The 22922-nt window shown below is 48.6% G+C and overlaps 1 protein-coding gene across 1 annotated transcript in view; it reads right to left on the bottom strand.

The window, feature by feature from the left end:
• PITPNM3 (PITPNM family member 3) overlaps positions 1 to 22922 on the bottom strand; it is a 1226694-nt gene that overhangs the window by 456145 nt on the left and 747627 nt on the right. Inside the window, exon 5 of the mRNA XM_063956002.1 lies at positions 8419 to 8654. Coding sequence (XP_063812072.1) covers positions 8419 to 8654 — 236 coding nt within the window. The remainder of the gene's footprint in view (positions 1 to 8418; positions 8655 to 22922) is intronic.

Raw genomic sequence — 22922 nt, 5'->3', positions numbered from 1 at the left:
CGGGGGGGGGGGGGGGGGAGAGAGAGATACTCACCTTTGACGGACCGGCATGGCTCTCCATTGTGGGTGGGCAGGGGGCGGGATGGGAGAGACGTCATCTTTCCCAGCACACAGGGAGGGAGCAGAGGGGGAGCAGAGGGGGAGCTGCAGCACTGCCCGGCTACCTATGTGAGAGGTAGCTGGGAAATGCAGTTGGGCGCCAGGTGGTGAAAATGCAGCTGTGAGCCAGACCCCACAATGCGACGGAGCGGCCAGGTGGGTGTTGCCGGTGATCCTGCGCATCCAGCGCGTCTGCGCTGTGTGCCAGACACCACTGGCACACACCTAGTTACGACCCTGGCCCCAGTCCCCCATATTATAGCCAGTACACACAGTACCACATTGCATTACATTATACACAGCCCCCCCCAATATTACACCGAGTAGTACATTACATTTCACACAGCCCTCCTCCCCCATATTACAGATAGTATACACAGCACCATCAGGGCCGGTGCTAGGGTGTTCGGCGCCCCCCTGCAAACTATAAATTTGCGCCCTCCCATATTCCTTTGGTGCGCGCCGGGAAAAGGGGTGTGGTCTCACAAGTAAAGGGCATAGCCACACAATAGTACCCCCATACAAAATTACACCACAATGTAGCACAATCTTATTCATCTTATACGTAATGCCCCACCCGTAGTAGTAGCGTCCTTATATGTAATGCCCCCCAGTAGTAGTAGCGTCCTTATACATAGTGCACCCCCAGTAGTAGTAGCATCCTTATGCATAATGCCCCCCCAATAGTAGTAGCATCCTTATGCATAATGCCCCCCAGTAGTAGTAGCATCCTTATGCATAATGCCCCCCAGTAGTAGTAGCATCCTTATGCATAATGCCCCCCCAGTAGGAGTAGTATCCTTATGCATAATGCCCCCCCAGTAGTAGTAGCATCCTTATACATAATGCCCCCCCAGTAGTAGTAGCATCCTTATACATAATGCCCCCCAGTAGTAGTAGCATCCTTATACATAATGCCCCCCCAGTAGTAGTAGCATCCTTATACGTAGTGCACCCCCAGTAGTAGTAGCGTCCTTATATGTAGTGCACCCCCAGTAGTAGAAGCGTCCTTATACGTAATTCCCCCTAGTAGTAGTAGCGTCCTTATACGTAATGCACCCCCAGTAGTAGTAGCATCCTTATACATAATGCCCCCCCAGTAGTAGTAGCGTCCTTATACGTAGTGCACCCCCAGTAGTAGAAGCGTCCTTAGACGTAATTCCCCCTAGTAGTAGTAGCGTCCTTATACGTAATGCCCCCCCAGTTGTAGTAGCGTCCTTATACGTAGTGCACCCCCAGTAGTAGAAGCGTCCTTATACGTAATTCCCCCTAGTAGTAGTAGCGTCCTTATACGTAATGCCCCCCCAGTTGTAGTAGCGTCCTTATACGTAGTGCACCCCCAGTAGTAGAAGCGTCCTTATACGTAATTCCCCCTAGTAGTAGTAGCGTCCTTATACGTAATGCCCCCCCAGTAGTAGTAGCGTCCTTATACGTAGTGCACCCCCAGTAGTAGAAGCGTCCATATGCATAATTCTGCCCTAGTAGTAGTAGCGTCCTTATACGTAATGCCCCCCCAGTTGTAGTAGCATCCTTATACGTAGTGCACCCCCAGCAGTAGAAGCGTCCTTATACGTAATGCGCCCCCAGTAGTAGTACCGTCCTTATACGTAATGCGCCCCCAGTAGTAGTACCGTCCTTATACGTAATGCCCTCCCCCAGTAGTAGTATTGTTATTCGTAATGCCCCCCCAGTAATAGTAGCGTCCTATACATAATGCCCCCAAGTAGTAGTATCGTCCTTATACGTAATGACCCCCCAGTAGTAGCGTCATTACACGCAATGGCCCCCATTAGTAGCGTCGTTACACGTAATGCCCCCCCTGTAGTAGTAGCATCCTTAAAGCACACACACACATTTCCCTCTCACACTTCACTTACCTAAGCCAGTCTCCCTTCACTACAGCAGCCTGGTCCGTGTAGCTCCGCCCCCTTCTGTCCCGTTTAGCCCGCCCACTTAGCTCCGCCCCCTTATGTCCCGTGCACAGCGCTGTCCTGTCACACAGGTGAGGGGAGGGGAGGGAGGAGGATTTTCATGCTGCAGGTGCCGCAGCCAGTGCCTGTCATACAGTGACAGGCACAGCAGCAGCAGGGGGGACAGGACGACGCAGCAGGGAAGGAATGCAGAGCAGGGGGAGCGCCTCTCCATCCCAGCGCCTTCCTGCACTGCATCCCTTCGCTGAGCGGGTAGCGCCGTGCCTGAGCACCATATTACATTATATTATACACTGCACCATTCCCCCCTCCATTATTACACCCAGTATAGCACATTACATTTAGCACAGCCCACCTCCCCCATATTAAACAAAGTACCATATAACATTATACTATGCACAGCACACACAGCCCAAACACCCCCCCCCCCTCCCTCCCAATCACATTATACACATCCCCCCTTCCCCATAAAACCCCCAGCACATAGTGACACAGCACCCACATGGCTATTGCTGCTTCCTCCTGTGAAGAGCAGGAGCCGGGCCCGGGACAGTGTGGTGGGGGAGGCAGCACTGGGCAGGCACATGAGGAGCAGGAAGATGCAACATGGGCTGTGTGTTACACGCAGCCCTGTGAGTGTGGTGGGCGGGGCCAGCAGCAGTGAAGCAGCGCACTGGCTGTCAGTACACCAGCTGCTCTGCAGATAATTCTCCTGCCTCCGCCGGGCTTAGAGCGCACAGCAGGATGGCCATGGCGGCTGTGAACTTTTCAGTTCAGGCCCCGCCCCCCACATGTCCGGACTCGGGCATGTCCGGACTCAGGAGGGCAGGCAAGGTATGTGGGGCAGCAGGAGGCTCATTTAAAAATCGGGAGCCTCCCGCTGCATGCAGGAGGGTAGGCAAGCCTGATTTTAAATACTAATGAGCAACGTAATACTGTGTAGAAAAATTGTCTCTGCTCTTTCAGAGCTTAAGATCATATTAAACAGCTAAAAAATAGCAACAAAGTCAATAGCAAGTGTCTATACTATTATTCCATGTGGAAAAGTAGAGCTGGAAACACAATAATTATGACATGAAGGTTATTACTGTTATACACAAGTGATGTCAATGGGGGTCATTCTGACCTAATTGCACGCTGCCGTTCATCACAACGCAGCGTTCAGGACAGAAGTGCGTATTCGCCAGCGCCGCAGTGCGCCTGCGCATGGCTGACAGCCGACAGCTGTCGTTGCCTAGCGGTCGCCTCTGATTGACAGGCAGAGGCGGGAGGGGGCGGCATGGCGGCGTTTGGCCGCCGTTTTGTGGGCGCGGTCCGGCCAACGCAGGCGTGGCTGGACCGTGTGGGGGGCGGACCGCAGCTGCTGCGTGAAGTCACAAACATCCGCTGCGACCCGGGCAGCGACGAGTAGCTCCCGGCCAGCACGCAAAAGCTGCGCTGGCTGGGAGCTACTCCTGAAGTGCAAAAGCATCGCTGCTGTGCGATGCTTTTGTACTTCTGTGGGGGGCGGTACTGACATGTGGGGCGGACTAGCCCTGTGCTGGTTGTCCCCCCGAATGTCAGTGTGCCTGATCGTAGCCCTGCAAAATTTTGCAGGGCTACGATCAGGTCTGAAAAAGGCCCCATATCTGTACAAATTCCTTTCAAAAATGCAAATAATATTTATAATAATATTTATATAAACAGTGAGTTCTGTTGTCATCACTTCTAATCAGTGATTCCTAATGTCATACTGACTTTTCCATGTGCAATTGGTTTATATTAGTCCTACGCTCCTACTTGGTTGTAAATTGCAGCTTGTACAGTATAGAAATAAAATTACTGCTGATTCCAATCAACATCTGGTCAGGATCATGCTGATATCAACTGGAACAGACAGCAAATCTGTTCAGGTACACAGGTAACAGCGGAAATGCAGGGGTTAATAGTGGTATCCAGCAGTAACGCTGCAGTGGCTATAACAGCGGTACAGTATATGGTTTCACTTATGGGAGATAAGTACTGTGGGCCTAATTCAGACTTGATCGTAGATGTGCGAAAAAACCGCACATCTACGATCAATAACTCATGTACGAGAGGACACCCAGCACAAGGCAAGTCCGCCCCACATGCCGGATCCAACGCCCTGTCGAAGGCAGACGGCTACCCGCCATGTTTAGGGTCACAGCAGCTGCCGCAGCCACCACACAAACGGGCTGGACACGCCTGCGTTGTCCGGACCTCAGCCCCCCCCAACACTACCAACACGCGCCCCGCGACCGCCTTTGCTTGTCAATCAGGCAGAGGCGATTGTAGAACTGAGATGCTGTCGCATCTCACTGAGTGCACACGCGCAGTGTGGCTTCTGTGCGTGCGCACACTTCACCGACCATCAGACTGCTTAGGCCCTGTGCATGCACAGTACTGTAACACTTTACACAGTAAACATGGCGCATAGCATCCCGGCAGTGACATCATCAGGGCAGAGGGTGGACCTCAAAGTTATGATAAATTACTACAAAATTCAATGAAAATTTCATGATGTTAATGTCATGATGTATCCAGAATTAATTTGCTTTAAAAGTATTTTCCCATCTTGTTCAGTTGACCTACAGTACACAGAGCAATTAATATTTGTATTATTATTTTTAGATTAAACTAATACGTGGGCTTCTTCACTAGTCAATACTTACTAACTTAAATGGATTATATAATTTTACTGTATTTCTGTGGACTGGGAACAGTCATGATGACATATTGTGTTGTACAGAATGTACTGATTGCAGGGAATATTTGTACACTGATTTGCAGTAACATACAATGCTGGTATGGGCTGATTCGCAGTAACATACAATGTTGTTACGGCTGATTTGCAGTAATATACAATGCTGGTACGGGCTGATTTGCAGTAACATACAATGCTGTTACGGGCTGATTTGCAGTAACATACAATGCTGTTACGGGCTGATTTGCAGTAACATACAATGCTGTTACGGGCTGATTTGCAGTAACATACAATGCTGGTACGGGCTGATTTGCAGTAACATACAATGCTGTTATGGGCTGATTTCCAGTAACATACAATGCTGGTACGGGCTGGTTTGCAGTAACATACAATGCTGGTACGGGCTGATTTGCAGTAACATACAATGCTGTTACGGGCTGATTTGCAGTAACATACAATACTGATATAGTTGATATTTGCACTTGCAGAGATGAGTCAAATTGTGCTGGTAGAGGAACTACGCATGTGTTCCAGAATGCCAACCAAAAGGCATTCTGGGGTGTTATTCCAGCAGTGATGTCGGCGGCTGGAGATCACTGCTTTATTGCCGGGGGATCCGTGGAGCTAGAGAAGATCTGTTCTGCACTTCTGCAGAACAGGTCTCCTAATCTAATAGACGGGGACACAGCAGAGCAGTGCATCAAATGTAATGCGACCTGACCAAGTAACGTACTCCTGGCTCCAGTCGCATCACATGCGACAAAACCAGGCAAGTGGTTAAGGATAGCCATACTTGAGCACAGGTGATATAATTAATACTTCAATTAATTTGATTTAACCATCTGTGCTAAAGCATAAATACCACTAAAACATGGACTGTAAAGGTACATACACACGGAGAGATTTTAACTCCAGTATGAGAGATTGTCACTGAGCGTTTTCCCTTGAACTGGCAGTAGGAGATTTTGACTAACTTTACCAGCGATTTTGACTAAGTGTGCAAGCATTTTGGCTATGGGCGATTTTGGCTAACTCATTTAAGCAAGCGGATGCTTTTTCTTTTCCAGAGACCTAGCCAGAATTCACTTGCCCAGCGATCTGGCGGGGATGCGCATCGCTGTCGCTGGCCGTGTACACACAGAGCGATATGCACTAACTTTCTGAGAAATTTTGACTATACAGTCAAAATCGCTCAGCTATATCGCTCCGTGTGTATGGACCTTTAGGGGGACATTTAATAAGCAGTGATAAGAGCGGAGAAGTGAGCAGTGGAGAAGTTGCCCATGGCAACCAATCAGCACTGAAGTAACATCTATAATTTTCATACTATAAAATTATACAGAGCTGCTGATTGGTTGATGGGGCAACTTCTCCACTGGCTCACTTCTCCGCTCTTATCACTGCTTAGTAAATGTTCCCCTTAGTGTGCCTTAAGGACCATGGTTGGGAAACACTGGCTTATTTACTAAGATCACATAAACTCATAACATCTACTCAGACAGTTAATTTGATTGCCGGCTTGCATTCGGCAGATACAGCCAAGTACTGATTGATTTCTGTGTTTAGTGTCACTTTTCCTAAACTAAAAATAGTAAGGAGGAAATTTATCAAGTCTTGGACAGAGATTACGGAGTAATTGCAATTAGCGGCGGTAAATTTTCACAATTTTATTGTCCAATGTTTTTTTTCGGGCAATTTAATTAAAGCCAGATTTTTATTTTTTTTTGTGGAAAAATGTACCCGTTTCCAAGTGAAACGCACAGGATCCAGGATAAGATCCCAGATCCATGTGTTTTTGTTGTTGCGCCCATAAAAAATAGCACTTATAGTGGATTTTGCGTCTCCTGCCTTCGGGCAAGTGAAACAACGTCCCAGATAATGCTGGCTATCGGTATCAATTAAATTACCCTTCAGGAATTAATTATCCACGGTAATTGCTAACTGAATTCCCCCTTAAGTGTAGAAAGATAAAGTACCAATCACTCAGCTTCTGTCATTTTTTTACAGGCTGCGCTTGAAAAATTACATAAGCTGATTGGTTGGTATTTTATCTGTGTCCACTTTATCTTTCTCCAAGAATTGATACATCTATCCCTAAATGTGCTGTACTTACTTCACATATAGGTTTTACAGCGATATATTTTACATTTAATGCTATATTTCACGGTTGAGTCATATTATTATGACCACCAGCTAAAAGCCAGAAAAGCCGCCGTGTGCAGCACAGACAGCAGCTAGATGGGCTGGGAGGTTGACACAGACATATTTTGATGGTGAGCTGCTCCACTGTAGCGTGTCGACCGGCCCTCACACACGTTCAAAAATGATGTTCACCTCTCACATCAATGGCACGTGGTGCTCTGCAGTTTCCACGTCGGTTATTCGCAATGGTCCAGTCATGATACACCTTCATCACAGCAGCACTCAAACAGTTCAAAAACTGCGCTGTTTCATACTGCCAACCTTGTCCCGAAAGCCGATAATCATCACTTTTTGCAACTCAGACAAACCGCCCCTTTTACCTATGACAGCAACGAGTGATATGTGTGGAGACGGCCTATTATATACCCACCAAGCCAGTGCACGACACGCAACGTACTTCATGGGCTACCCGCTGCCGAAGTCAAATGTAGAGGTAGTCATATTAATGTGACTCGACCGTGTAATAGACATATCAAATGTACCATTCTATCCATTTGGGCCTGATTCAGGTTTGTAAGCAAAGCAAAAAAGCATACAATCGGGAAAAACAATGATGCACTGCAGACGGGACTGATGTAACATGTGCAGAGACATTTAGATTTGGCTGGTTTATATTGTTTGTGTGCCGGGTAAATACTGGCTGCATGTAGCCCACAAATGAAGGATGTAGCTTTATTTTTACACAATAATTTAGATTTCAGTTTAAACACACCCCACCCAAATCTAACTCTCTCTGCACATGTTACATCTGCCCCACCTGCAGTGCAGCATGGTTTTGCCCAGTAGTGTGCTTTTTTGCTTTGTTTACAAACATTAATCAGGCCCTTAAGGGGGTATCCTATTAGAAGCACTAATTTTATGGCTAAAAAAAACATGCAAATCTCGCTATTTTAGCCCAATGGTCATTATAGGGCTATCCTATTATTATAGCCCATTTGTTTTCCGGGTGCAAAATGTCCAGTTTTGAGTGAAAACACATGGAGACACATGGATCCCTATAGATTGTAAGCTTGCGAGCAGGGCCTTCCTACCTCTGTCTGTCTGTTTTTACCCAGTTTTGTTCTATTACTGTTGTTCTAATTGTAAAGCGCAACGGAATATGCTGCGCTATATAAGAAACTGTTAATAAATAAATAATAAATGGGACCTGTGAAAAGTTCCCGTATACGTGTATTTGTGAAAAAGTGAGTGTCTAAGGGCTGGTTATCTGGGGTTTTGCTCGATAAGTTCCAGCTTGTCAGGGCAAATTGGATAGACCCCAGGATGAGCCATTGGCTGCAGTAATTTACCATGGCTTATTGGATACCCACCTTTGTCTTAATATGAATACATTTCTTATTCATTCAGCAGTGTGACAAAACATAATACTTTTTCATACTCATTATACATTCCTGTACTTTATTGTTGTAAAGATGGATGTAAAACAGTAGTATGATCATCCTATAGAAAAGGAAACACAGTATAGCAAGGAGATGATCTTACTTGTAAACCAGTGAGAAGGCTTCAGAACATATTGCAGGACAAGGGACCAGCCTCACTAAGATGTGCCCAAGAGCCGCCGGGAAGTGAGCTCTTGTCACTTTCTCAAACACAGAGCTGAAGGTGTTGACATCTGCCATCTTACTGTTGATGTCTCCTCCGCCTGTATCTAGTATACTACCACCATGAAGAACAAGAGCGAGGACATGTGTCTTGCAGCTGCTTTCTGATGCTATATCCTACAGAGAAAAGGGAAATTGAACGAAAATTTGATTTTCTTGGGAATACTCTTTATAATACTTAGTTTAGTTGTAAAGGGACTAAGGACGGCATGGTATGCTGGGCTCTGTAGTCTCCAACAGTTGTAAAGCTATGGGCTGCCTACCTCTGACTTATGCTGGGTACACACTGGACGATTTGCTCTGAGTAATATCGCCTAGTGTTTTCCCTTGACTTCTGGGCAGCTGACCTAGTGCATACACACTGTACAATATCACTAATATACGATATTGCTAGCGATATCATACAGTGACATCATGCCGCGGCCGCCCTGTACATTCAGTTTTGGATGATATGTCCAAATTGAGCTGCATGCACAGTTGACAGCAGGGGACAACTGCATGCACAGTTGACAGCAGGTGACCGCAAATCGTTCATCAGTCGTAGAAAATACACTGTGCGATCGCTCAGAAGGCTGAAAAATAGGATTTTGGTTACCTACCGGTAAATCCTTTCTCGTAGTCCGTAGAGGATGCTGGGGTCAGTATTAGTACCATGGGGTATAGACGGGTCCACCAGGAGACATTGGCACTTTAAGAGTTTAATAGTGTGGGCTGGTTCCTCCCTTTATGCCCCTCCTACCAGACTCAGTCTAGAAACTGTGCCCGAGGAGACGACAAACTTTGAGAGAAGGAATTACACAGATAGTGGCGAGATTCATACCAGCTCACACAATATGCAAATCCGGCCAACATGCCGGAACAACTCAGCAACAGCTGAAAACCGTAAATAACGCAAAATTACCTAGGAACCAGGCAGAACTGAACTATAAAACCAAAGCAGGAAAACGCAGCGCTGGGCGGGCGCCCAGCATCCTCTACGGACTACGAGAAAAGGATTTACCGGTAGGTAACCAAAATCCTATTTTCTCTTACGTCCTAGAGGATGCTGGGGTCCATATTAGTACCATGGGGATGTACCAAAGCTCCCAGTACAGGAGGGAGAGCGCGGAGGCTCCTGCAACACTGCTTGACCAAACTTGAAGTCATCAGAGGCCAAAGTATCGAACTTGTAAAACTTGGCAAATGTGTTCGACCCAGACCAAGTAGCTGCTCGGCAGAGTTGTACCGCCGAGACACCCCGGGCAGCCGCCCAGGAAGAGCCCACTTTACGAGTAGAGTGGGCCTTTACAGATTTCGGACACGGCAATCCTGCCGTGGAATAGGCATGCTGGATAGTGAACCTGATCGAGCGCGAAATCGACTGCTTAGAAGCAGGACATCCAATTTTCTTGGGATCACAGAGGACAAACAGAGAGTCACTTTTCCTGTGACGAGCCGTCCTATTCACGTAAATCTTCAAAGTCCTCACTACATCCAAGGCCTTTGAAGTAATTGAGGAGTCGGTAGCCACTGGCACCACAATAGGTTGGTTGATATGGAAAGCCGACACAACCTTAGGCATGAACTGTGGACGAGTCCTAAATTCCGTCCTGTCCTCATGGAAGATCAGATAGGGGCTTTTACAAGATAAAGCCCCCAATTCCGACACGCGTCGTGCAGAAGCCAAGGCCAACAAGGTGATCGCCTTCCACGTGAGAAACTTGATATCGGCCTCCTGTAGAGGCTCAAACCAAGCAGATTGCAGGTACTGCAACACTACCTCAAGATCCCATGGTGCCGTAGGCGCCACAAAGGGAGGCTGGATGTGCAGAACCCCTTTCAAAAAGGTTTGAACCTCAAGAAAAACAGCCAATTGTTTTTGGAAGAAGATGGACAAAGCAGAGATCTGGACCTTGATGGAGCCCAATCTCAGTCCCATATCCACCCCTGCTTGCAGGAAAAGGAGAAAACGTCCAAATTGAAACTCCACCGCCGGAAACTTCTTGGTCTCAGACCAAGAAACATATTTCTTCCAAATGTGATGGTAATGTTTAGACGTTACCCCCTTCCCGGCTTGTATCAGGGTAGGAATGACCTCACTCGGGATACCTTTCCGAGCTAAGAGCTGGCGTTCAACCGCCATGCCGTCAAACGTAGCCGCGGTAAGTCTTGATAAGCGAACGGCCCCTGCAGGAGCAGATCCTCCCGAAGAGGTAAAGGCCGTGGATCTTCCAGCAGAAGATCCAGAAGATCTGCGTACCAAGCCCTCCTTGGCCAGTCCGGAGCAATGAGGATTGCCAGAACCTTTGTTCTTCTCACGAGCTGAAGAACCTTTGGTATCAGAGGAAGTGGGGGGAACACATACACTGACTTGAACACCCACGGTGTCCCCAGTGCGTCCACCGACCCTGCCTGTGGGTCTCTTGACCTGGAACAGTACCTCCGTAGCTTCTTGTTGAGGTGGGAGGCCATCATGTCTATGTGAGGAACCCCCCACCAACCGGTTACCTCCTCGAACACCTCCGGATGGAGGCCCCACTCCCCTGGATGGAGATCGTGTCTGCTGAGGAAGTCTGCTTCCCAGTTGTCTACGCCCGGAATGAAGACTGCCGACATCGCCACTGCGTGCCTTTCTGCCCAGATGAGGATTTTTTACACCTCTGACATGGCAGCCCTGCTCTTCGTTCTGCCTTGTCGGTTTATGTAGGCCACTGTGGTCACATAGTCCGACTGCACCTGAACAGCCCGATCCTGTAGAAGGAGTGCTGCTTGCAGAAGGGCGTTGTACATGGCCCTGAGTTCCAGGATGTTTATGAGGAGAAGTAACTCTTGATCCGACCATCGTCCCTGAAAGGTTTCCCCCAGAGCGACTGCTCCCCAACCTCTTAGACTTTCATCTGTGGTTAAAAGGATCCAGTCTTGAATTCCAAACCTTCGCCCTTCCAGAAGGTGCGGAAGTTGCAGCCACCAGAGGAGTGAAATCCTGGTTTTCGGAGACAGACGTATCCTCTTGTGCATGTGTAGGTGAGACCCCGACCACTGGTCCAAGAGGTCCAGCTGAAAAGGTCGAGCATGAAACCTGCCGTACTGCAGAGCTTCGTAGGCGGCAACCATCTTCCCCAGAAGGCGTATGCATTGATGAACCGATACTCGGGTAGGCTTTAGGACATCGGAGAAATACCCTCTGCACTCCCGTGTCGAGGATCATACCCAGGAAAGAAAGCCGCCTTGTCGGCTCCAGATGAGACTTTGGAAGGTTCAGGATCCAACTGTGCTTCCTGAGCAGCTGTGTTGTCAGCGCGATGGACCACAACAACCTCTCCCTGGACGACGCCTTGATCAGGAGATCGTCCAGATATGGAATTATGTTCACCCCCTGTTTGTGGAGGAGAACCATCATCTCCACCATCACCTTGGTAAAGATCCTCGGTGCTGTGGAGAGGCCAAACAGCAGCGCCTGGAACTGATAGTGATCGTCCATCAGCTCAAACCTGAGATATGCTTGATGTGGCGCCCAAATGGGAATGTGGAGGTAAGCATCCTTGATGTCCAGAGACACCAGGAACTCCCCCTCCGTCAGTCCTGAGATGACAGCTCTCAGAGATTCCATCTTGAATTTGAACTCCCTGAGATAAGGGTTCAAAGACTTTAAGTTTAGAATAGGCCATACCGAGCCATCCGGTTTTGGTACCACAAAAAGGTTTGAATAATAACCCTTGTTCCACTGCTGAAGTGGGACCGGAACAATGACCTCTGACACCACCAATTTTCTGATGGCCTCCAGAAGAATTGTCCTGTCTGCCAGCAGGGCTGGCAAGCCTGACTTGAAGAAACGGTGAGGCGGGGGATCTTGAAACTCCAGTCTGTACCCTCTGGGCACTATGGGGGTCATTCCGAGTTGTTCGCTCGTTGCCGATATTCGCTATACTGTGATTAGTCGCTTACTGCGCATGCGCAATGTTCGCAGAGCGCATGCGCTTAGTTATTTTACACAAAAGTTAGGTATTTTACTCACGGCATAACAAAGCTTTTTCATCGCTGTGGTGATCGTAGTGTGATTGACAGGAAGTGGGTGTTTCTGGGCGGAAACTGGCCGTTTTATGGGAGTGTGAGGAAAAACGCAGGCGTTTGAGTTCCAAAACGCGGGAGTGTCTGGAGAAATGGGGGAGTGGCTGGGCGAATGCTGGGTGTGTTTGTGACGTCAAACCAGGAACGAAAAGGACTGAGCTGGTCGCAATGGCTGAGTAAATCTGGAGCTACTCAGAAACTGCGGGGTAATCGTTACGAGAAAATTAGCGAAGCTTTCGTTCGCAATTCTGCTATGCTAAGATACACTCCCAGTAGGCGGCGGCTTAGCGTGTGCAGACCAGCTGCGCAGCCAGAGACCCCTGCGAGCCGAGATGGACATGGAGGAGATCCCCGCAGCCACGGAACCCAGGTCTTTCATGGAATCACCAGGAACCCTGCAGAATCCTGAATATTACTTAAAAATAAATCAACGTCACCTTTGTCCAGCGTAGTCGATTCCTCCTGCAGAGTGAATGACCACCTGGCTATAGCTTTAGCAATCCAAGCACAGGCTATAGTAGGCCGCAATATAGCCCCTGAAGCCGTGTAAATGGATTTCAGCGTAGCCTCCGTCTTGCGATCTGCCGGGTCCTTTAACGCGGTAGATCCCGGGACCGGTAATACCACCTGTTTGGACAGCCTGGAAACAGAGGTGTCGACTATCGGTGGGGACTCCCATCTCTTCCTATCTTCCTCTGGGAAGGGAAAAGCCACCAAGACTCTCATGGGAATCTGGAATTTCTTTTCCGGAGTTTCCCATGCCTTTCCAAAGATAGCCTTTAATTCTTTGGATGCCGGGAAGGTGAGGGGGGGGCTTCTTATTATCCGTAAAGAAGGCCTCCTCCACCTGTTCCGAAGCTGTGTCTGAAATGTGTAAAACATCTCTAACAGCCTCAATAATCAACTGCACCCCCTTGGCAAGTGATGCTGTCCCCCTCAACACATCCCCGTCACCGTCTGCAGCGTTAGAGTCGGTGTCCGTGTCATCCTGCATAATTGCAAGTGCACGTTTGTGAGAATGTACCGCAGGGGACCCCGAAGAGGCAGTAACAGACCATACAACCATAGAGGACTGGAGGACCTGAGTGGAATGCTCAGTCCTAGCAACTATATCAGAAATCTGAGAAATAGTCCCCCTCAGAGAGACTAACCATTCTGGCTCTCTAGCTGGGATCTGTCTACAGGGTATTATGTAGGCAGAGTTTCCCCCCAAGAATGGCAGAGAGACACAGAGATTGGAGCCAACCCACACACAGCGCTATTAGAGGTATAGGGAGTCCCTAACCAGCGCTGACTGTGTCCCTTAATAGGTGACACACAGAGCCGGCCATAGGCATAGGCAAACTAGGCAATTGCCCAGTGCATTAGATATGCCAAGGGGCATCAGCAGCTTCTGCTAATTAAAATGATATGCGGCATGCCTATATTCTGTGTGTAGCATTTCATATGCAGATACAGCCACAGTCTCACACAGAATATAGGCATGCTACATATTATTTTAATCAGCAGTAGCTGCTTGTGCATCCTAGCCTCATAGCAATGCAAATTAGATGCATTTTCATTAAAAAAAGGTGCCCAACATTAGCATTGAGGCAAGATTTATGAGGACACATCTGTATCCAAGCAGAGGCAGAGGTCACAGTGTTAGTGACAGTGTTGTGTACATATGAGTGGGTTGGTTGTGCAGTAGTGTTCAGAATATGTGTAAGCATTATGTGTGTCATGTAAAAATGCATTAATAATGTGCAACATATGTGTAAAGGGGCACTATGTGTGTCATTATGTGTATAAGGGCATTAATAATGTGTGGCATATGTGTAACAGGGTACTACTGTATGTGTGTCATTATGTGTATAGGGGAACTAATAATGTGCAGCAAATGTGTAGGGGGCACTATGTGTGTCATTATGTGTATAAGGGGATTAATAATGTGCGGCATATGTGTAAAAGGGCATTAATAAAGGTTGTCATAATGTGTAAGGCACATTATGTTTATAAGGACATTAATAATGTGTCTCATGTGTAAGGGGCTTTACTGTGTGGAATTATGTGTATAAGGTGCTCTACTATGTGGTGTTGCGTATAGAAAGGGCAATACTGTGTCGTCTAATGTGAATCAAGAGCAATAGGGTGTGGTGTAATGTGAATAAGGAGCAATTCCAGTGTGATGTAATGTGAATAAGGGGCTCTACTGTGAGGAGTAAAGTTTATAAGGTAAAGTGATACTACTGTGGGATGTAATATGAATTATGGACACAATCGCATGATCAAATGTGAATAAAGTTGCAGTACTGTGTGGTGTAATTTGAATTGGGGTTACTATTGTGTGGCCATGCCCCTTGCCAGCAAAAACACACCCCTTTTTGGGCTGTGGGCCAAATGTGCAAACTGTTCCTATTTAAAATATAGGGGGTACAAACACCAAAATAAGGACTGCTATGGGTGAGGGGTGATGATACTGGGAAAGAGGTGTAAGGTCAGAGACGGAACCAGCAGTGGTGCTAGGGGGCACCAGCCAAAATCTTGCCTAGGGCATCATATTGGTTAGGGCCGGCTCTGGTGACACAGCCTTTATACAGCCCCCCTTCTACAACCCACTGGTACCGTACAGATAGCTGGAGATCGCTCTGGAGGGACCTGGATCCACTTGGCAGTGAGTGCAGGCAGGAAAAATGGCGCTGAACGCTGCTGGGTCCGCTCTGAGGAGAAGCTCCGCCCCCTCAATGGCGCTGTCTTCCCACTCTTTGAAACATTATACTGGCCGGAGGATTTGTGCTGGCCTGGATCCGCAGACCCCGACAAGCTGGTAGTGGACAGTGTAGGGTCCGGTGCTGGCCCAGGGAGCCCCTCCCAGCGCCGCACCGCAGTACCGCTGAGCCTTCCAGGAGCGCGGTTAAGACCGCGCTCCTACCCTCTAGCCGCCCTCTTCACACTGTCCCGCCGCTTGCAAGGGGGACAGTGACTCACTCGCCACACTTCCGCTCCCTGAGGGGGTGGCGGCTGGCTGCCGGGGCGAGCGTTCCCCTGCGGCAGGGTGCGATCAGACCCCTCTGGAGCTCAACGTCCAGTCAGCGGGAGCAGTGGCTCAAGACCCTGCAGGGCAGACACTGCCCCCCCCCCCCCTCAGTCCCTCGTTGCAGGGAGGTTGTAAAAATAAGATTTTACTCACCGGTAAATCTATTTCTCGTAGTCCGTAGTGGATGCTGGGACTCCGTAAGGACCATGGGGAATAGCGGCTCCGCAGGAGACTGTGCACAACTAAAGAAAGCTTTAGGACTACCTGGTGTGCACTGGCTCCTCCCTCTATGACCCTCCTCCAGACCTCAGTTAGGATACTGTGCCCGGAAGAGCTGACACAATAAGGAAGGATTTTGAATCCCGGGTAAGACTCATACCAGCCACACCAATCACACCGTATAACTCGTGATACTATACCCAGTTAACAGTATGAAATATAACTGAGCCTCTCAACGGATGGCTCAACAATAACCCTTTAGTTAACAATAACTATATACAAGTATTGCAGACAATCCGCACTTGGGATGGGCGCCCAGCATCCACTACGGACTACGAGAAATAGATTTACCGGTGAGTAAAATCTTATTTTCTCTGACGTCCTAAGTGGATGCTGGGACTCCGTAAGGACCATGGGGATTATACCAAAGCTCCCAAACGGGCGGGAGAGTGCGGATGACTCTGCAGCACCGAATGAGCAAACTCTAGGTCCTCCTCAGCCAGGGTATCAAACTTGTAAAATTTAGCAAATGTGTTTGACCCCGACCAAGTAGCTGCTCGGCAAAGTTGTAAAGCTGAGACCCCTCGGGCAGCCGCCCAAGAAGAGCCCACCTTCCTCGTGGAATGGGCTTTCACTGATCTAGGATGCGGCAGTCCAGCCGCAGAATGTGCAAGCTGAATCGTACTACAGATCCAGCGAGCAATAGTCTGCTTTGAAGCAGGAGCACCCAGCTTGTTGGGTGCATACAGGATAAACAACGAGTCAGTTTTCCTGACACTAGCTGTCCTGGAAACATAAATTTTCAGGGCCCTGACTACGTCCAACAACTTGGAATCCTCCAAGTCCCGAGTAGCCGCAGGCACTACAATAGGTTGGTTCAAATGAAAAGCTGATACCACCTTAGGGAGAAACTGGGGACGAGTCCTCAATTCTGCCCTATCCATATGGAAAATCAGATAAGGGCTTTTATATGACAAAGCCGCCAATTCTGACACACGCCTGGCCGAGCCAAAGCCAACAGCATGACCACTTTCCACGTGAGATATTTCAAATCCACGGTTTTTAGTGGCTCAAACCAATGTGACTTTAGGAAATCCAACACCACGTTGTGATCCCAAGGTGCCACTGGAGGCACAAAAGGGGGCTGAATATGCAGCACTCCCTTAACAAAGTCTGAACATCAGGCAGTGAAGCCAGTTCTTTCTGGAAGAAAAGTGCAGAAAACGGCCCAACTGAAATTCCTCCGTTGAGCCTTCCTGGCCTCACACCACGCAACATATTTTCGCCATATGCGGTAATAATGGTTTGCGGTCACTTCTTTCCTACCTTTAATCAGCGTAGGGATGACTTCCTCCGGAATGCCCTTTTCCTTCAGGATCCGGCGTTCAACCGCCATGCCGTCAAACGCAGCCGCGGTAAGTCTTGGAACAGACAGGGCCCCTGCTGCAGCAGGTCCTGTCTGAGCGGCAGAGGCCATGGGTCCTCTGAGATCATTTTTTTAAGTTCTGGGTACCAAGCTCTTCTTGGCCAATCCGGAACCACGAGTATAGTTCTTACTCCTCTCCTTATTATTCTCAGTACCTTGGGTATGAGAGGCAGAAGAGGGAACACATACACCGACTGGTACCCCCACGGTGTTACCGGAGCGTTCACAGCTATCGCCTGAGGGTCCCTTGACCTGGCGCAATATCTTTTTAGCTTTTTGTTGAGGCGGGACGCCATCATGTCCACCTGTGGCCTTTCCCAATGGTGTACAATCATTTGGAAGACTTCTGGATGAAGTCCCCACTCTCCCGGGTGGAGGTTGTGCCTGCTGAGAAAGTCTGCTTCCCAGTTGACCACTCCGGGATTGAACACTGCTGACAGTGCTAACACATGATTTTCCGCCCATCGGAAAATCCTTGTGGCTTCTGCCATCGCCATCCTGCTTCTTGTGCTGCCCTGTTGGTTTACATGGGCGACCGCCGTGATGTTGTCTGACTGGATCAGCACCGGCTGGTGTTGAAGCAGGGGTCTAGCCTGACTTAGGGCATTGTGAATGGCCCTTAGTTCCAGAATATACATGTGTAGGGAAGTCTCCTGACTCGACCATAGTCCTTGGAAGTTTCTTCCCTGTGTGACTGCCCCCCAGCCTCGAAGGCTGGCATCCGTGGTCACCAGGACCCAGTCCTGTATGCCGAATCTGCTGCCCTCTAAAAGATGAGCACTCTGCAGCCACCACAACAGCGACACCCTGGCCCTTGGAGACAGGGTTATCAGCCGATGCATCTGAAGATGCGACCCGGACCACTTGTCCAACAGATCCCACTGGAAGATCCTTGCATGGAACCTGCCGAATGGAATTTCTTCGTAAGAAGCTACCATCTTTCCCAGGACTCGCGTGCATTGATGCACCGACACCTGTATTTGTTTTAGGAAGTCTCTGACTAGAGATGACAACTCCTTGGCCTTCTCCTCCGGGAGAAACACTTTTTTCTGTTCTGTGTCCAGAACCATACCCCGGAACAGTAGACGCGTCGTAGGAACCAGCTGCGACTTTGGAATATTCAGAATCCAGCCGTGCTGTTGTAGCACTTCACGAGATAGTGCTACTCCGACCAACAACTGCTCCCTGGACCTCGCCTTTATAAGGAGATCGTCCAAGTACGGGATAATTATAACTCCCTTTTTTCGAAGGAGTATCATCATTTCGGCCATTACCTTGGTAAATACCCTTGGTGCCGGGGACAGACCAACGGCAACGTCTGGAATTGGTAATGACAGTCCTGTACCACAATTTTGAGGTACTCCTGGTGAGGAGGGTAAATGGGGACATGCAGGTAAGCATCCTTGATGTCCAGTGATACCATGTAATCCCCTTCGTCCAGGCTTGCAATAACCGCCCTGAGCGATTCCATTTTGAAATTGAACCTTCGTATATAAGTGTTCAAGGATTTCAACTTTAGAATGGGTCTCACCGAACCGTCTGGTTTCGGTACCACAACCATTGTGGAATAGTAACCCCGGCCTTGTTGAAGGAGGGGTACCTTGATTATCACCTGCTGGAGTACAGCTTGTGAATTGCCGCCAGTACTACCTCCCCTCGAGGGCAGCAGGCAAGGCTGATTTGAGGTAACGGCGAGGGGGAGTCGCCTCGAACTCCAGCTTGTATCCCAGTGATACTACTTGCAGAACCCAGGGATCCACCTGTGAGCGAGTCCACTGGTCGCTGAAGTTCCCGAGACGCGCCCCCACCGCACCTGGCTCCACCTGTGGAGCCCCAGCGTCATGCGGTAGACTCAGAGGAAGCGGGGGAAGATTTTTGAGCCTGGGAACTGGCTGTCTGGTGCAGCTTTTTTCCCTCTTCCCTTGTCTCTGTGCAGAAAGGAAGCGCCTTTGACCCGCTTGCTTTTCTGAAGCCGAAAGGACTGTACCTGATAATACGGTGCTTTCTTAGGCTGTGAGGAAACCTGAGGTAAAAAAAATTCTTCCCCAGCTGTTGCTGTGGATACGAGGTCCCAGAGACCATTCTCACCCTTATAAGGCAGAATCTTCATGTGCCTTCTAAAGTCAGCATCGCCTGTCCACTGCCGGGTCCCTAATACCCTCCTTGGACATTGCATTAATTCTGGATGCCTGCCGACAAATATCCCTCTGTGCATCCCTCATATATAAGACGACGTCTTTAATATGCTCTATGTTAGCAAAATAGTATCCCTGTCCTGACAGGGTAATAGACCACGCTGCAGCAGCACTATCCATGCTGAGGCAATTGCAGGTCTCAATATAGTACCTGAGTGTGTATATACAGACTTCAGGATAGCCTCCTGCTTTTTATCAGCAGGCTCCTTCAAAGTGGCCGTATCCTAAGACGGCAGTGCCACCTTTTATGACAAACGTGTGAGCGCCTTATCCACCCTAGTGGATATCTCCCAACGTGACCTATCCTCTTCACACACTTCATTCACTCATCTGATGGGGAACAAAACACTGGCTGCTTTTTCTCCCCAAACATAAAACCCCTTTTTTGTGGTACTTGGGTTAATGTCAGAAATGTGTAACACATTTTTCATTGCCGAGATGATGCAACGGATGTACCTAGTGGATTGTGTATATGTCTCAACCTCGTCGACACTGGAGTCAGACTCCGTGTCGACATCTGTGTCTGCCATCTGAGGTAGCGGGCGTTTTTGAGCCCCTGATGGCCTTTGAGACGCCTGGGCAGGCGCGGGCTGAGAAGCCGGCTGTCCCACAGCTGTTACGTCATCCAGCCTTTCATGTAAGGAGTTGACACTGTCGGTTAATACCTTCCACCTATCCATCCACTCAGGTGTCGGCCCCGCATCTGCTCCGCCTCCACAATTGCCTCCTCATCAAACATGTCGACACAGCCGTACCGACACACCGCACACACACAGGGAATGCTCTGACTGAGGACAGGACCCCACAAAGCCCTTTGGGGAGACAGAGAGAGAGTATGCCAGCACACACCAGAGCGCTATATATACACAGGGATTAACACTGTAACTGAGTGATTTTCCCAATAGCTGCTTGTATACACAATACTGCGCCTAAATTTAGTGCCCCCCCTCTCTTTTTTACCATATGTAGTCTGGAAACTGCAGGGGAGAGCCTGGGAGCGATCCTTCCAGCGGAGCTGTGAGGGAAAATGGCGCCAGTGTGCTGAGGGAGATAGCCCCGCCCCTTTTTCGGCAGACTTCTCCCGCTTTTTTGTAGGTATATCTGGCAGGGGATTTCACACATATATAGTCTCTATGACTATATTATGTGTAGTTTTGCCAGCCAAGGTACTTAATATTGCAGCCCAGGGCGCCCCCCCCCAGCGCCCTGCACCCATCAGTGACCGGAGTGTGAGGTGTGCATGGGAAGCAATGGCGCACAGCTGCAGTGCTGTGCGCTACCTTGGTGAAGACAGAAGTCTTCTGCCGCCGATTTCCAGGACCGTCTTCTTGCTTCTGGCTCTGTAAGGGGGACGGCGGCGCGGCTCCGGGACCGGACGATCGAGGTCGGGCCCTGTGTTCGATCCCTCTGGAGCTAATGGTGTCCAGTAGCCTAAGAAGCCCAAGCTAGCTGCAAGCAGGTAGGTTCGCTTCTTCTCCCCTTAGTCCCTCGTAGCAGTGAGTCTGTTGCCAGCAGATCTCACTGAAAATAAAAAACCTAAATTAAACTTTCTTTTTCTAGGAGCTCAGGAGAGCCTCTAGTGTGCATCCAGCTCAGCCGGGCACAAGATTCTAACTGAGGTCTGGAGGAGGGTCATAGAGGGAGGAGCCAGTGCACACCAGGTAGTCCTAAAGCTTTCTTTAGTTGTGCCCAGTCTCCTGCGGAGCCGCTATTCCCCATGGTCCTTACGGAGTCTTAGCATCCACTTAGGACGTTAGAGAAATAACAAACAAAAGAAAGAAAAAACTTTTTTCTAAGAGAACTCTGTAGAGCTCCCCTAGCTGTGACCGGCTCCTCCGGGCACATTTTCTAAACTGAGTCTGGTAGGAGGGGCATAGAGGGGGGAGCCAGCCCACACTATTAAACTATTAAAGTGCCAATGGCTCCTGGCGGACCAGTCTATATCCCATGGTACTAATATGGACCCCAGCATCCTCTAGGACGTAAGAGAAATGAGCAATAACCTCTGAAATATCACCTAGTGTGTATGCACCTTTAGATTAAAGGAGATGCTTAACCATTTTAAATGGCTATACCCTCCTTTTCCTCAGCTGATAAAGACATAGGATTGCATGTATTGGCCCAAGATGTCAGCTATAACAGTAAGAAGTGACTGAAGGCGTTACTTCTCATAGGTGACATCTTGGAAAGGTTTGTATGTATAAAGCACTAAGTGCAACATGGATAAAGCTTATACATAGTAACATAGTATCTGAGGTTGAAAAAAGACAATTGTCCATCGAGTTCAACCTATTTGTGGTCTCCTATGCATGATGATTTGACTAAAATTTCTGACTGATGCTGCTGTCAGTCGTTGCATTTTATCCCTATTTATAGTAACTATAATGCATGACTATGCACCATACCCCTGGATATCCTTATCCATTAGGAATTTATCTAACCCATTCTTAAAAGCGTTGACAGATTCCGCCATTACAACTCCCTCAGGCAGGGAATTCCAAACACGTATTGTCCTTACCGTGAAAAAGCCTTTACGCCGTATTGTGCGGAATCTCCTCTAACCGGAGCGAGTGTCCACGAGTCCTCTGTGTTGATCTTACCAAAAACAGGTCCCGCGCAAGCTCTGTGTATTGTCCCCTTATATATTTGTAAATGTTGATCATGTCCCCTATTAATCTCCTCTTTTCCAGTGTAAACATGCCTAGTCTTGCAAGCCTTTCCTCGTATTTTATAGGGCAGCGATCACAACCAGCCAGAGGCGGATTTAGACCTCATAAGCGAAATACAGATTTGGGGGACCCCCTGCCTCAAACAATCCATAGCACTATATTTTTGTTCTGATTTATGCCCCCTTACATTACAGATGGAGCCGCGCTAATCGTGGCTCCGTCTGTGCCTGGGAGTGCACCTTTCGCCACGTCTGGAGCGCGTGCATGTCCATGATGCACACGCGCCCCATTCACTAGAATGGGAGCATCTGGGTCCACTTCCGGAAGGGCTAGGTGGCGACCAATCAGATAGAGAGTGTTTGCAGCGGCAGGGAAGAGAAATTTGGTATCCGTTTGATAGATAGACAGTGTCTAGTTAGACAGTCAATAGATAGACACCATATGTTAGACAGACATTAGGTCGAGACGGTCAAAAGGTCGACATGAAAAAGGTAGACAGTACAAAAGGTCGACATGTCAAAAGGTCGACATGGTCAAGAGACCTACATGAAAATGGTCGACATAAAAAAGATTGACAATTTTTTTTTTTATGTAACATGTTTTTGGACTATTTCATACTTTGTCTATCCATGTCGGCATAGAGTCGGTTCTAAACCTTATGACGAGCGCAGCGAGCCACCGTGCCCGAAGCGTGGCGAGCGTAGCGAGCCCCGCGAGGGTATGCCTTTCTACTATTGGGGGTCCCAGATGACAAAACTATCCACACAAACCACAATAATGCAAAAAACATGGTGTCTACCTTTTTAATGTCGA

Source organism: Pseudophryne corroboree, chromosome 2 (assembly GCF_028390025.1).
Source record: "Pseudophryne corroboree isolate aPseCor3 chromosome 2, aPseCor3.hap2, whole genome shotgun sequence".
In the NCBI taxonomy this organism is placed as follows: Eukaryota; Metazoa; Chordata; class Amphibia; order Anura; family Myobatrachidae; genus Pseudophryne; species Pseudophryne corroboree.
This window is presented reverse-complemented; position numbering and strand designations above follow the sequence as displayed.